We start from the raw sequence: 15696 nt of genomic DNA, 5'->3' as shown, positions 1-15696 counted from the left end.
AATCCAGAATCTCAATTTCAAGCATCTCATCTCTGATCGCTGTCATGTTCTCCAAGTTCATTTACTCTGGCACCTCTGTTCCAACAATTCTTCCCTATGATCAAGATCTCCAATTCATTGACCCTACCATTCCACCAACCACATACTGCATTGTTCATCATTCCTTTTCATGCTCTCTTTTCCCTTCTGTCCATCATAGATTCCCTGGCTCATTATTATGATCACATCCTTGAAAATGCTTGCAACTTTATTGTCCATTTTTCCCATTGTATTTTCCTGGCAAATCTCCCCCAGATTCTACCCAATCACCTATCTTCTCTATACCTGTGCTTGAGCAATAAAATGGACTGGTTAAAAGTCCCACAGCTTGGTTGATTGAGTTTGCTTTACCACAAGCCTCAATTGGGCACTCAACACTTCCAGCAAACCTTACTATGTGTTCCTAATGTGTTTGCTTTTTTTAAGTCTCTCTAAAACAGTGGCTATCAACCTTAGTTGTGCATTAGAATCATCTAGGGATCTAATAAAAATCCTAATGCCCAGGCTATACCTCATTCCAATTAAATAATAATCCCTGAAGGTGGGATTTAGACAGCAGTGTTTTATTGTTGTTGTTGTTTCTTAATTCTCACCCGAGGATATGTTTTTTAAAAAATTGATTTTAGAGTGAGAGGAAGGAAAAGGAAAGGAGAGAGAGAGAGAAACATTTATATGAGAGAGAAACATCGATTGGTTGCCTCCTATATGCACCCTGACTGGGGATCGAACCTGAAACCTAGGTATGTACACTGACCAGGAATTGAACCCATGATCCCTTTGACGTACGGGATAAAGGCCAAGACTAGAGAGCAGTGTTTCTTTTTGTTTTGTTTTTTGTATTTTTGTTTTTGTTTGTTTGTTTTTAACAAATTATCTTTATTGTTGAAAATATCACAGATATCCCCTTTTTAACCCCATTGATCCTCTCCACCCCATATTCAACCCATCCCCAGGCTCTCCCCAGACCAGTGTCTGTGTCCATGGGTTATTCCCATAAGAAAACAGTGTTTCTTAAAGCTCCCCTGGTGATTCCTGTGTGCAGCCAAGGTTTAGAACCACTGCTCTGAAGAACTATTACATACTTGCTCCTCCCTCCTATAACTTTCAATGATCTCCTTCCACATGCATTTCTCAGTTTCATCTCTTTATTGAGAAAATAGAATCCATTTTAGGAACATTTCCTTCTCTTTCATTTATTAAATCTGCAGGCACCTGCACTCTCACCCATTGTCTCTGTCTTCCTTCCTGTTAGAGTAGCTCTTTTACAATCAAGGGCAAATATCTACTCTTATGCTATGGACCCCATCCCCTCTTACCTTCTCAAAGACTTTTCATGTGCAGGTATCCCCTCTGATACACCAGTACTTCTCAGATTTTAAAGTGCATGCAAACTACCTAGCTATCTAGATAAAATGCAGATTTTGATTCAGTAGGTCTGAGATGGGGCCTAAGGTTCTGCATTTATAATAAGCACCTTGGTGATGATGATGCTGTTGATCTGTGGACCATGCTTCAAGTAGCAGTGTCCTTTATCATCAGCCTCTTTTTCTCATTCCCATCATCATGTTTTTAACCTCATGTTAAAAAAACAGACTTCCTTGACTTCATATACCAGTCCAAATATTACCCTATTTCTCTTATTTCCTTCAGAGCAAAATTTCTCAAAGAGTTATCCATACTTGTCTCTACTTCTTTATCCTCATTTATTTTTTTCTCCTCATTTACTTCTCAGCTTACTCCAGTATGATTTTGTTAACCTCATGTAAATGAAGCTATTCTTCTCAAGGCCAATGTGGATGACCATGTTGCCAATACAATGGACATATCTCTCATCAGTCATTCAATTTTTCAGCATCATTCCTTAAATTTTTTTTTTACCTGAATGCAGTTTTTTCTGGCTTTCTTTCTACCTTACTGAACACTACTTCTCAGTCTCCATTTTTGGCCCCTCCTTCCCTAATCAACTGTAGTCTAATTGTTAGAGAGCTTCAAGACTCAGTCCATGGTCCTTTTCTATCTATACTCTCTCCCTAGATGATCTTATCCTGCCTGGTGTCTTTTGATGCAATCTATATGAGAATGACTCCAAAATGTATATCTCGGGGCAAATCTTCTGTCCTGAGCTCCAGGTTTGTGTATCCAATTGTATTATTGACATCTCTTCTAATAATATGAATAATGGACAGCTCGCACTTAATACATCTAAAATGGAAGTCTTGATTTCCTCCCCTCCTCAAATCTATGCTTATTTCAGTCTTCCCACATCAGCAAATGGTGCGACCATCTACCCAGTTATTCAAGCCAGAATCATAGAGTCATCCATAATTCCTTTGTCTTTTCCCTGACATTCCATGGCCATATCATCACCAAGTTCTGTTGTTCCTACCTCCAAGTAAAATATATCTCAAATACAACCATGAACCACATATTGATGTTTTAGTCAAGGATGGACCACATATATGAGTACAGTCCCCTAAGATTATAATTGAACTGAAAAATTCCTATTACCTAGTACCAGCATAGTCATTCTAACATCATAAAGCAACGCATTATGTGTTTGTGCTGATGCTGGTGTAAACAAACCTATGGTGCTGCCAGTCATATAAAAGTATAGCACATACAGTTATGTACAGTATATAATACTTGATAATGATAATAAATATGTTACTCATTTAGGTGTTTACTGTACTATACTTTTTATCATTATTTCTAGTTATGAAAAAATAGTTTGCCATAAAACAGTATGCCGTGTTATGCCAGCAGCAACGTCATACATCTCATCCTTACCCCATCTCTTGTTTGCATCATTCTCTTATGCTTGATTGAATCTTGTATTATTTTGTACAGTAACATGCTGTTTAGGCATATAGCCTAGAAACATTAAACTATACCATATAGTCTAGGTGTTTAGTAGGGTATATCATCTAGGTTTGTGTAAGTGCATTCTATGATGTTCACACAGCTACGAAATTACTTAACAATACATTTCTCAGAAAGTATCCCCTTCATTAAGTGGTGCATAGTTGTAGTTTTTCTTCTATCATCTTCAGTGTCTTTCCAGTACAAGTTCAGATCAACTCATTCTGCTGCTTAAAACCTCTCAATACCCCTCCGCCCCTGTTGTGCTCAGAATAAAGTACAGATTCTCTACAATGACTTTCAATGCTTTATGTGACTTGGTTTTTGCCAAATTTGTCCCCAACACTCTTTTTTCTCTATGTTTCAGCCTCATTTTGCTTCCAATTCCTGGACACTGTTTTCTGTGCCTGGAATACTTATCCCTACCTGTTTACATGGCTGGCTTACTTTTTAAGCCCATAGGCCTCAACTTAAATGTCATTTTCTTGGAGAGGCCTTATTTATCTAAATTCTCTCTTTCCTCCCCCATAGTTACTCTTTGTCCTTTCACAACACTTTTCACCATCTTTATTAGCATATTTATTCATCTCATTTATTTATTTATTGAATAAAAATCAGTAAATGAGTGGTTTCTGTCTTGTTCATTGCTATATAATCGGTGCTTAACACATTGTTTCTTGCACACAGGCACATACTTATTGAATTTATAAATGAATGAATAAGAATAGGTAGTGACATATGTACTGAATATCATTTTGTTCGGACAACACAAGTTATAATGTAGATGTTAGCTTTAAGCTCTCAATACTAGCATTATAGTAGTTGTATACTTTTAACTTTTACCCATTTTCACTACTGCATTCTATTCACTGTCAAAAATCAAGGGTCTGAGTTCTCATTCCAGATCAGCCACTAACTTATTTACTTTGTAACTTTGCGAGTCCTTTTCATTCTTGGGGGCTATATTTTCTCATCTGTAAAATTAGAATGTTGTAGGAGATAATCTTTAAGATCTTCCACAACTCTGGTATCTATGGATAAGTGATTGCTTAGCACTGTTAACACTGTTAGGTAAACAATTAGTGTGTTCACTGAGTAATTTGGAACCTGAGACTCAAAGAAGCTGAGTCTCAGGTTCCAGGTTACCCACCTGTAGTGAATTCAGCTCTTTACCAAGATCTGCATAAAGCCACAGCTACAGCAGGTAAGGGACCAGCTTGGGGTGATGGGGCCTCTGCTCCCAGAAGCCTGACTCTAGGCTCTTAGAATCACTATGGACTCAAATAAAGAGAATGTGCTACACTGGGGACATATTTAAGACTGCCTCTCTCCTCTCTGCTCATGGCTGAAAAGAGGGCAGCATTTGGCACTTGTCCACTGAGGGCTGGTGCTAGGCTAAGTACCAAATAAGCTTCTGAGAGATCACAGTGCTTCAAGGGAGAGGTCTGGGGCACAGAGATTGTGGAAACCCCTTTACCAGATTTCTATTATCCTATACTGAATGCTTACTGGTTGCCAAGCCTTGTGCTGTTTTTCCCCCCATGAGGTTAATTTATCAAATCTTTATAACAATCTTATGATGGAGATAATATTATTAGTCCTGTTTCACAGATAAGGAAATTATCTAAATGCATAACATTAAATAACCTGTCCAAGTAAGTAGCAAAGCTAATAATTGAATGCAAGCACTCTGGCCCCAGAGCTTATTCTCTTACATACTACATTATATTGCCTCTAACTGCTCACATGGTTTGAGACAAATAAGTACTCAAGACATACTGAATTCAATAGCTTCTTCGCCTCTGGAATCAACATCTGTTCTTTGCAAGATTCTCTAGGCACAGACAATAACACTGGACTGCTTGCTCTCAGATTTATTCTTCACTCTTCTCCTACAAACTAAATTTCATAGGCTCCCTCACTGTCTGTCTTCTTCTATTCCATGAGAAATACCTGTGGGAGATTGGTGGGCAAGATGAAGAAGAAGCCATGATATTTCCTCTACCCACTGCTTTAGAGAGGTATATTCTGGAAGTGGATGTATTTCCTCTGTGACTCCAACTTCTGTTAAGGACTCCTACATTCATGGCACGTGAAGCATCAGGCCACAAACCTCATGCTATTAGTTTAGTTTAGCACCAGTTTCTGTGTTATGGTAACATTACTTTTTCCCATTATTCATCTAGCCCTAGGAGTGGTAGCAGTTTACCGTGGTTGCTAAATTCTGGCTTATCTTACCATCCTTTGTTTGGCTCTTTAGCTCTGCTGGTATGATGTGTTCCCTGTATTAAATGTTCTCTCTTTAAAAAATCTAGGTTTCTGTTTTTCTGACTGGAACATAATTGATATAGGCAGCTTGCTTAATCCCAGGGCTACTCTCTATCATATAAATTGGTTTATATCCTTCAGAGCATATATCACAATCTTTATCTTATTTGTTTACTTATTTATTGTCTATCTTTACTCCATTTCAAGTAGATTGTAAGGTCCATAAGAAACTTTGTTTTGTATCCTGAGACTCTATTACAATGTCTGGCACATAGGCGGTCAATAATATTGTTGAATGAATACATCCATCAAAAATAAGTCCAAGTTTTTAATTGGATATCTTGTATGTGCAAGATATCCAGTTGTAGGAAATACCAAGGTGAGTAATTCATTGTCCCTGCTTTAAAAAAACAACAACTTATAATTCCATTTAAGTGATAAGAAATGAAAAAATATACACATGACCAGTGTGTTAGTTTGCCAGGGCTGCCACAGCAAAGTACCATAGACTGGATAGCTTAAAAACCAGAAATTTATTTTCTTACCATTCTGAAGGGTAAAAAAAGTCCAAGATCAAGGTGGTTTCTTCTGAGGCCTCTGTCATTGACTTGTAGATAGCTGCCTTCTCCCTTTGTCTTTACATGGTCTTCCCTCTATACCCATCATTGCCCAAGTTTCCTTTTCTTACAAGGACACCGGACATAGTGGATTGGGGCCTACCATAATTACCTTATTTTAACTTAATTACTGCTTTAAAGACCTAGTCTGCAAATACACATTCTTTTTTATTTTTATATATATTTTTTCAATTATAATTTACATTCAATATTATTTTGTATTAGTTTCAGGTGTTTAGATAATCATGTACTTTACAGTGTAGTTCCTCCTAATATTTTAAGTACCCACCTGGCACTATACATAGTTATTACAGTGTTATTGACTATATTTCCTATGCTGTACTTTACATTCCTATGACTATTCTGTAACTACCAATTTGTACTTCTTAATACCTTCACCTTTTTCACCCAGGCCCCCAACCCTGCTCTTCTCTGGCAACTATCAGTCTGTTCTCTGTATCTATGAGTCTGTTTCTTTTTTTTTGTTTGTTTATTTTACTCTTTAGATTCTAGATATAAGTGAAATCACATGGTGTTTGTTGTTCTCTGTCTGACTTATTTCACTTAGAGTAATACCCTCTAGGTCCATCTATGCTATTGAAAATGGTCAGATTTCATTCTTTTTTATGGCCAAGTAATATTTCATTGCAAATAGTCACATTTCGAGGCATTGGTGGTTTGGACTTCAACATAAGAATAGAGGACACACTTCAGCCTGCAACAACTAGTAAGTAAAAGATCATTCTCAGTTGAGAAGGCTAAATTGTAGTACTATGGGAGTTAGATGAAAGACCGTAAAACCAGTATCCTAGAGTATTGTGGGAAAGCTTCTTAGGGGTAGTATGCCTAGTGCCAGATCTTAAAGATATATTAAAGAGTCATGACAGTTTGAATGGACTGGTTGTCATGAGAAGTTCATTCATGAGGCTCAGTGTGAATGAAAGGCCAGAGGTGGAAAAAAGTGAGGAGAGCATTGTAGAATCTCCAATTACTTGACTATTAGACTTGGGAGGAAGTTGAAAGGTCACCCAGGCTAAGCTCCCATTTAATTCAGCAATCCCTTGCCAAAGTACCATTCAGCTTTTGCTTGTACACCTCCTAGGACTGGGTCCTCATCAAGGCAGCTGCTTTGATTTTTGGCCAGCTATGTTTGGCCAAAACAATGGCTCAGATGAAGTGGGGACAGTTTGCTAGGAATTAGAAGATAATAAGTTTGTGTGTGTGCAATGCCAGTGATGTCTTCGTACCAATCACCTTCGGACACTTCTTTCTGATGTCATATTTTATAATTCTTTTTTGCTGAAGCTGCAACCTCTTTTTTTGTAATCTCATTCTTGTTTGACCTTCCTTGTGAGTTAGGAGCTTTAGATTCTTGTCTTGTTTAGCTGTTTTACCTTGAGTAGATATCTTTCAATTTTGGGGCTTCAGTGTTTATAACTGTAGCAGGGGACTGATCAACACTCCTTGTCATGTTCACCTCACAGGGTTCTTGTAAGGACTGTATGGTATAATGGGTGTGAATGTGACCAACAATGTCAGCTCTAAAGAAATGCAAAGGTGCCAGTCTGGGTTGCAATGCCCAGAGTTAGGGGTATCATGAAAAGGTGGGCGGTTTCTCCGTTTGCCTGTTTTGCTGATGTTCATTTGACTCATTCTCAGCAAAATAAGCAAATGGAAAATTCATCCATCGACAAGCTACCTTTTATAATCCTGAAGGTGTGAGCTCCTTCCAGAATCCTGGAATAATGTGTGTGTGTGTGTGTGTGTGTCTGTGTTTGTGAGTGATAACAAAAAGAAGCTTGGAAAGCTTCAGAAGGTAAAGTGGAGGCTTTATCTTTTCTATGTGAACTTAGACAAGCCCCTTACTACTTTTACTCCTCCATTTATTGATCTGTAAAATGGAGATACTAATGCCTGCCTCCACAGAGTTATTCTGAGAAGTAAAAGTGATTATGGTGATGAATGCCCCAAGAGAGTACCTACTAGGAGAGAAGACCCCAGGGGCGTATGCAGAGGGAAGGCTGGGGAGAGGGAGGTGTGAAAGTACTGGCATTGCTCCACTAGAGCAGGATCTTATTATTCAGGAGATTGGCCCAACACCTCTGGCAACTTTGGAGACTTTTAGCTGACTCGACACAATTAGGGATCCCCACAATAAACAGCATCTAACTCCAGCACGGTGGGAGGCAGCAGAGGTAGCAGTTTTCCTCTCCCAGGCGGAGGTTATTCACCCCCATCCTCTCACTGCACCCCACCTCCCAGTTCTTAAACCTTGGCCTGAGACAAAGGCAGTCGGTTGGGACACCCCCCTCCCCCCGCCCACGCTTCTACCGTGGCCAAGCACCCTGAGAGCTGAGAGCTGAGAGCTGCGGGGCAGAGAAGCAGAGCCTGCTGGCTGGGATGGAACGACCTGACTAAAGGCAAGGTCCAGGGCGTAGGGGATTGGGCCGTAGTGCTGTGGAGGAGGGGAGGCGGAGGGGGCGCTGGGGCTTTCCCTCGCTCCCGCCGTACCAGCTCATCCAGCCCCAGACAACCTGCGCAGCCACCCGGGCCTCAGAGAAGCCGGGCTTCGCAGGCACCATGCAGTGGATAAGGGGCGGATCAGGAATGGTGAGTGCATATAACCCTGGCTTCCCCCGCTTGTGCCTCAGTCTCCGAGCCCCACCCCCAGCTCCTCCACCAGCCGCTATGCAGTAGGCCCCCTCGCCTCTGCCCACCGCCCTCCCCGCTGTCCTTGAGACACCAGAGAGCTTGCTGTGGCCATTTTAGGAGCCCATGCTCGCCTGCCTGCCTACCGAAGAAAGCCCCCTCCCATCCTCCTCCGCATTGCTACTGCCTCCTCCCCACTTGAGAGATTAGGGTGGGATGGTAGTGGAGGTCACCTGGAAAGCCAAAGTAACAAGGGGTCTGGCAGAGGGGCTCCCTGTGAGCAGCGAGGCTTGCAGGCTGCAGGCCAGCTGGCGGGGGTTTGGGAGGGAGGGAGCAGTTACAAAGCCTGGGATTGTGAAAGAGGTAGTATGGGAGAGTTGCATAGTCCCCTAAATAGATCCTGTACCCCCTTACTCTGGCCAGCCCCAGGGCATGAGTGCCAGAAAGCCACTCTCAGGAAAGCTGTCCAGGGGAGCTCTGGAGCCCTTTATTGCCTGGGTTGGGATCACCTTATCCATATTTGGGGTTTTGTCAAGGAAAGAGAGCTGCAGAGATCCTTATTCTAGAAATGGGTCTGGACCCCATTCAGTTAAGAGAGCTACTACCCACTCACCCAAGGAGTATGTGTTTGTGTGTGTGTTCAGTATTATCTTCCAACAGTACATTTTATGCCATGTTGCTCCTTTCTCTACCTGGAGACCTTGGAATGACTTCCCTTCCAGAGAGGACGTGGTGGCTGTATCTTGATGCTTCTCTGACTCAGCTAGAGGTAGCTTAAGTCTGGTCAGGGACTCTGGGGGTTGCAGGCCCCCGTGCCTTTATCCTCAGCTGGGAGGCATGGGCAAGAGGGTCTTGGAGGGCAGTTGGGTTGGGTCAACAGACACTGATGGGCATGCCAGCCCACAGTTCTGCACTGCCACCCACAACCAGAAGCTGAATTGAAGTAGCCTAAAGTGGTTGGGCAAAAATTGATGTTTAACTCCTTTTTTGCTCCCATTCTGGAAGGGAAGAGGGAATTTGGAGTGGGCTAGGACTGTATTCTGAGGACCCGTCCTCTTCCTTAGATCTGTTTTAGTGGTTCCTGAAGGCATCCAGTTTATATTCTTGTATGCCAGGGCTTCAAGAGACTCTTAGTCCCAGATATCCCTCTTTCCCTGGGGTCCCATCATGGCTATTTCAAATGTTTGTAGACCCAGAAAAGATCGAAGCAGGAGAAGACCTTCAAGTTCCTGTCATCCATACAGGAAATCTGAGACCCAGAGAATGGGAGAGACTGACCCAGGGTCACACAGCTCCGTGAAGGCAAAGCTGAGTCTCCTGACTCTCTGTCACTGTCCCTCCCCACTCCTCCACAGACTCATCAGTTCAAATGGTGCTGAGAGAGGCAGAAAAGAACAGAGTCATGATCTTGGGAAAGGACTTCCTTAAGGATAAACTAATGCTCAAAGTTTGCTTTAAAAAAATAAAACATGCTAGTTCTGGTATTTCTGTTAGCTGGGTCTGGGTGAGACCTCCCTCTTCTTCTAAATATATTGTAATATAGAGGTCCAGAGCCACCCACTGACAACAGATTAAATTAATGGAGAAATTTGAAGTTTTGCCAACTGTGTGTGAGAGAGAAGAGAGAGTAACAGACACTTTGAGGAGACTATATAATTAGAGATTGATCGATGGGGAAATCTTATGATATTTTAAGATATTGAAATGGAGAATATTATATGATGAAAGCCTTTCTTTGACTGTTTGCCAGAATTCAAAAGATAGGGGTAGTAAATTCTATTCCAGCCTGTTTGATAAGAATGCTTTGGGCCTCAGTTTTCTCACCTGTTAAATGGGTCTGTTAATGATCACCAAAGTTCCTTCCATATCTGAGATTCTGAGATTCCTAGAAGTAAATGTTGGATAAAATTTAACTAGTGGCTCATTATGAAAAAAAAAATAGGGAGTATATATCTACCGTTTTATAAAGTGACTAGTCAAAAGATCTTTGCTCCTTGTTTTTTCATTTGCAAATCTTTTGAAATTCAGATTGAACTTTTTATAACAGTGAGATTTCTTTTCAGAACATTTGACTATTATAACAGATTGCAAGTGTCACATGTAAATGAAGGTCCTTGAACATAAAACATCAGTCAGGATTTTACAGAATAAAATCTGTCTCTGTAGATAGTGTTAAAAACTGTGTGTTCACTTTTTGAAAAAAATGCATCTTTATTGATTTCAGAGAGAGGAAGACAGAGGGAGAGAGAGAGATAGAAATATCAATGATGAGAGTCATTGATCAGCTGCCTCCTGCACAGCCCCCACTGGGGATCGAGCCTGCAACCCAGGCATGTGCCCTGAGGGGGAATCTAACCTCGATCTGCTGGATCATAGGTCGATGCTCAACCACTGAGCCATGCCAGCTAGACTGTGTGTTCATTTTTGATGGTAGATTTTTCAGTGTATTTATTCATAGCTTCTGCCCGCAATGCCGATTTGTTCTGGGTTAAGCAGTGTGCCTAGGATGGAAATAACTCTGGTTTTAGAATCATAAGTCTGAGGTTGAAGGCCTAGCTTTTACACTTCTCAGCTCTGAAACACTTGCTAATTGTCATACCTCTTTCATCCTCAGTATTCCCATCCATAAGACAGGGATGAAGTACCTTATAAGCACTATTGAGATCATTAATTCATTTAACAAAAATATAGAGTATTTACTCTGAGTTGGCACTGATATAGGTGTTGGAGAGACAACAGTGAAAAAAAACAAAGTCTCTACTCTCATGAATCTTACATTCTAGAGGTTGAGGGAGTCACTAAACAATTATGCAAACAAACATATAATATGTCTGGAAGTGCTAAGAAGGAAAAAAAAACCTGGTAAGAGAATAGAGAGAGATAACAGGTGGGATGATATATTAGATCAGCAAGACCCTCTCTGATTAAGGGATATTTGAGCAGAGATGTGAAGGAAATGAAGGAACAAGATCTTATGCAGCTGTTTAGGAGAAGACAGTTCTAGGCATAAGAAACAGTGGGGGGGGGGTGAGAAAGGGGGGGTGGAGGGAGGGACAACAGGAACACACAACTGATTTGTTTAAGTAATAGCAAGGAATCCAATGTCCTAGGGACACTTAATCTGCATGAGAAGGGTAGTTTTGGGGAAGGCTTTGATCAGATAAGGAACATAATCTCACTTAAATTTTAACAGGAGAATAGATTATATTGGGGCAAAGGAAAAGAGCTATGAGGAAAGTCTTAAATTGGCCAGGTTAGAGGTGATGGTGGCTTGGACTAAAGTGATGATAATCTGTATGAAAGGGCTGTGTCTTTTGTAGCATAATTTATAGATGGTCTGTGTCTTTCTCTTTTCTGACCATCCATCTGATTCTCAGATGTCTGAGTGTAGGGCTAGAATGAACAGACTGGGTAGATGCATTCAAGGGCATTTCATATCTAAGCCAATGATCACATGATTTGCTTCTGGCTTCTGGCCTCTGGTGGAGCTAATTGAGGATTGGGTCTATGTGGATTACCAATGAACCACTTCCTTGCTTTCTAGGATTCTGGAGGAGAAGATTAAGTTTATTATTAGTACTAGATGTGGAATACTTAACGTGTGTGATATCTGGAAGGGATCATTTTTAGTTCTCTCTCTTCTATATTACAAAATTATTTTCAGTAATAATCATCACTAATAATTGTTTTCTTGATTTGTTTTTTAATTTTCAAATTACTAACAATGGAAAAGGACACTAAACTTCAATGTAAAAAATAAATTAAGTAACATTATATGATATAAAATGTGCACTTACTGAACAAAAATAGTACACCTTGCAGTTTGTATTGTTTTTGCTGTTTTAGATTTTTTAAAAAATATATATATATATCTTTATTGATTTCAGAGAGAGGAAAGGAGAGGGATAGAGAGAGATAGAAACATCAATGATGAGAGAGTCATTGATTGGGTGCTTAGCCCGCAACCTGAGCATGTGCCCTAACCGGGAATCGAACCCTGATTGCCTGGATCCTAGGTTGATGCTCAACCGTTGAGCCACGCCCGGTCGGGCTGTTTTAGATTTTAAGCACAAACAAAAACTCCAATTTGTCATATGAATAAGGAAATTGAAGTAACATTCTGTTTCTTTTTAACTTTACAAGCACTGTGCTACCATTGTTTACTTTGAACCTACTATTTATATGCTGTAATATAACACCAGAGGGATTGCAGGCAGACCCTGGCCAGATAGCTCAGTTGGTTAAGCATCCTCCCAATACTCTAAGGTTTCAGGTTTGATCCCCAGTCGGGGCACATACAAGAGTCAACCAATGAACACATAAATAAGGGGAACAACAAATTGATGTTTCTCTCTCTCTCTCTCATCAATAAAAAAAAAAAAGACACCAAAATCTACCGTGAATGATTCTAAACCTTTACAAAGTGAACACACATGTGAAGTTTGTGTGTGTTTGGTGGGGGGCAACTATATAACTGGAAGTTCTCTGAATTCAACTTCCATTTTATTAAAGGATAAATAATAAAAGGTGCTAATTTGAAACTTTATATAGATGATTAAAACTCAGTAGTAACAATTGTTTAGAACTTTGACCAACAAAATATGTTTTCAGGGAGGAGTATTTTATTACTGACATTTAAAATTGCTGGTCTGTGGTGATAATAAAAAACACACAGACAACACTTTGACTTTTAATCTTTAAAAATATTCTCTAGAGATAGTGTGCTCTTTCTTTGCCTGCACTAAGGGTTGTCCACTCCTATTGTCCCACTTTATATGCTAATACTTTGGAGAAGAATATGAAATCTTGAACTAGATTCTATGCCAAATTTCATGTGGCTTTCATAAAAGTCACAATATTTGAGTTGGTGGAAATCTCTGTATAGGCAAGATAGAATGGCCAACTATTAAGTTTAAAAGTTGATTTGATTCTGCTACGAATAACAGAGATCTATCTACATTGGCTTGAAACACATAGGTTTTATTTTTTCACATAAAAGAACTCAGGAGATAGGCATACCTGGGCCAGTATAGCAGCTTCGGGAAGTGTGTCAGGACTTTTCTACTCCACAATTCCTAGCATTTGGATTTCATTCTTGAAGTTGCTTCATGGTCCAAGATGGGTTTTGAAGTTTCAGAACATCTATTAACATACACACTCTAGATAGCAGGAAGGGCAAAAGAAGAGGAAAATGACTTGACCCTACTTTTTATTTTATTTTTTAATTTATCTTTATTGTTGAAAGTATTACAGATGTCCCTTTTTTTCCCACTGACCCCTTCCACCGCGCGCCTACCCTCCAGCCTACCTCACTATTGTCTGTGTCCATGAGGTATACATATATGCATATAAGCTCTTTGGTTAATTTCTTCCCTTCCCCCTGCCCTGCTTCCCTTTGAGATTCATCAGTCTGTTCCATGCTTCCATGTCTCTGAATCCATTTTGTTTGTCAGTCTATTTTGCTCATTATATTCCACATATAAATGAGATCATGTGATACTTGTCTTTCTCTGATTGGCTTATTTTCACTTAGCATAATACTCTTCAGGTCCCGCCTTTTTTAAAGAAGTCTTCCTAGAAGTCCTATTTAATAATACTTCTACTTATATCTCATTGATCAGAACTGAGTCACCTGGAGGCTCCCAGCTGCAAGGGAAACTTGGAAATGTAGTCATGTAAACTGGATGGCAATGTGCACAGCTAACAATTACAGGCAAGGTTTCTGATACCAAGGAACAAGGGGAGAATGGGCTGTTGGGGAAACAAACCGCAGTTATTGTCACAGTTAGTCCACATATATGTCTTTCAATGTAGAAACAGAATCTTAAGGGCTGGAACTCAGCGTTGGACTATGAGCTACAATCTGATGGATGTGGCCAATTATAAATTTTGGCCAATAGTTAAAATGCTTTCATCAATTCGGTGAAGGATCAATCAGAACTTGGATGTATTTTAGTCCTCCTTTGCTTCCTCCAGTGACAGATTCTTCTTGTGAGACCAAGTGGATGGTATCATCCTTTATAGAGATGGGGAATACAACAGTAGGAGCAGTGTTTAGGGAGAGGATGGAAAGGGGAGATAACAAGTACAGTCTGAGCCATGTTGAGTCTGAGTTGCTTGGACAGCCTCATATGAGAACTATCCAACAGGAAGTTGGTGATCTGCATCACCAATAATTGCAGCTCAGAGAAGGACTGGGAGGCATTGGTGACAGTTGAAGTTCTCACAGTAGATCAACTACCAAGTATTTTAAAATGCAGTATAGTCTTGAAAAGGAGAAATGGGAACGGAACATGAGCCTTTTCCTTTTCGAGGTAGTTTCCTAACCTAGAGCAGACCTGATCCACTCTGTAATCTACTTTCTGGAATTTCCATGGCAACAGTATAGTTTCAAGCTTTACTCTCTACATTGCTCATGTTGCTTTTTTTTCTTTTTAAAATATATCTTTATTGATTTCAGAGAGAGGAAGGGAGAAGGAGAGAGAGAGATAGAAATGTCAGTGATGAGAGAGTCATTGATTGGCTGCCTCCTGCACGCCCCCTACTGGGGATCAAACCTGAAACCCGGGCATGTGCCCTGACTGGGAATTGAATCACAATCTCTTGTATCATAGGTCAATGCTTAACCACTGAGCCATGCTGGCCCAGTGCTCATGTTACTTTTGGACTGCCAAATGTAATGTCTAAACTGGTTGACCTTGGTGATAAATTAGCTCAACTCCTTAGATCAGGGTGAGCAAACTACAGCCCACAAGTTAGATAAAAATGATTTTTACATTTTTAAATGGTTGGAAAATTTTGAAAGAAGAATATTTTGTGATAGACATACATGAAATTATATGAAAATTTATATGAAATTCAAATTTTATTGGAATATGGCCATGCCTATTCTACCTTCATGATACAAAAGCAAAGTTGAATAGTTGTGACAGAGACCATATGGCCTGCAAAGTCTAAAATATTTGTTATTTAGCTCAGCCGGTGTGGCTCAGCACTTCAGCACTGACTTATGATCGAGGAGATTGTGGTTCAATTCTTGGTCAGGGCACATGCCCAGGTTGTGGGCTCCATCCCAAATAGGGGGGGCATGCAGGAGACAGCTGATCAGTGACTCTCTCATCATTGATGTTTCTAGCTATCTTTCTCCCTTTCTCTGAAGTCAATAAAGACATATTTAAAATAAAATAAAATATTTACTGTTTGGTCCTTTACAGAAAAGGTTTGCAGACCTCTGCCTCAGAGCCATTGGGTTACCATGGCAGTG

The 15696-nt window shown here is 40.2% G+C and overlaps 1 protein-coding gene across 4 annotated transcripts in view; it reads left to right on the top strand.

Moving 5' to 3' along the window:
* The window catches only part of ARHGEF9 (Cdc42 guanine nucleotide exchange factor 9), a 393542-nt gene that overhangs the window by 190978 nt on the left and 186868 nt on the right, over positions 1-15696 (top strand). For 2 of the 4 annotated variants that reach the window (XM_081126016.1, XM_081126015.1), the window contains exon 1: positions 7935-8393. The exons of 1 other annotated variant lie outside the window; for it this stretch is intronic. In XM_081126016.1, the coding sequence (XP_080982142.1) occupies positions 8364-8393 (30 nt within the window). In that variant the 5' untranslated portion in view covers positions 7935-8363. Of the gene's footprint in view, positions 1-7934; positions 8394-15696 lie in introns of those variants that run through there. One more of the 4 variants, XM_081126014.1, reaches the window with a different exon arrangement.

Source organism: Miniopterus schreibersii (assembly GCF_964146895.1).
Source record: "Miniopterus schreibersii genome assembly, chromosome: X".
In the NCBI taxonomy this organism is placed as follows: Eukaryota; Metazoa; Chordata; class Mammalia; order Chiroptera; family Miniopteridae; genus Miniopterus; species Miniopterus schreibersii.
The sequence above is the reverse complement of the archived record's forward strand: the minus strand, read 5'-3'. Positions and strand labels throughout refer to the sequence as shown.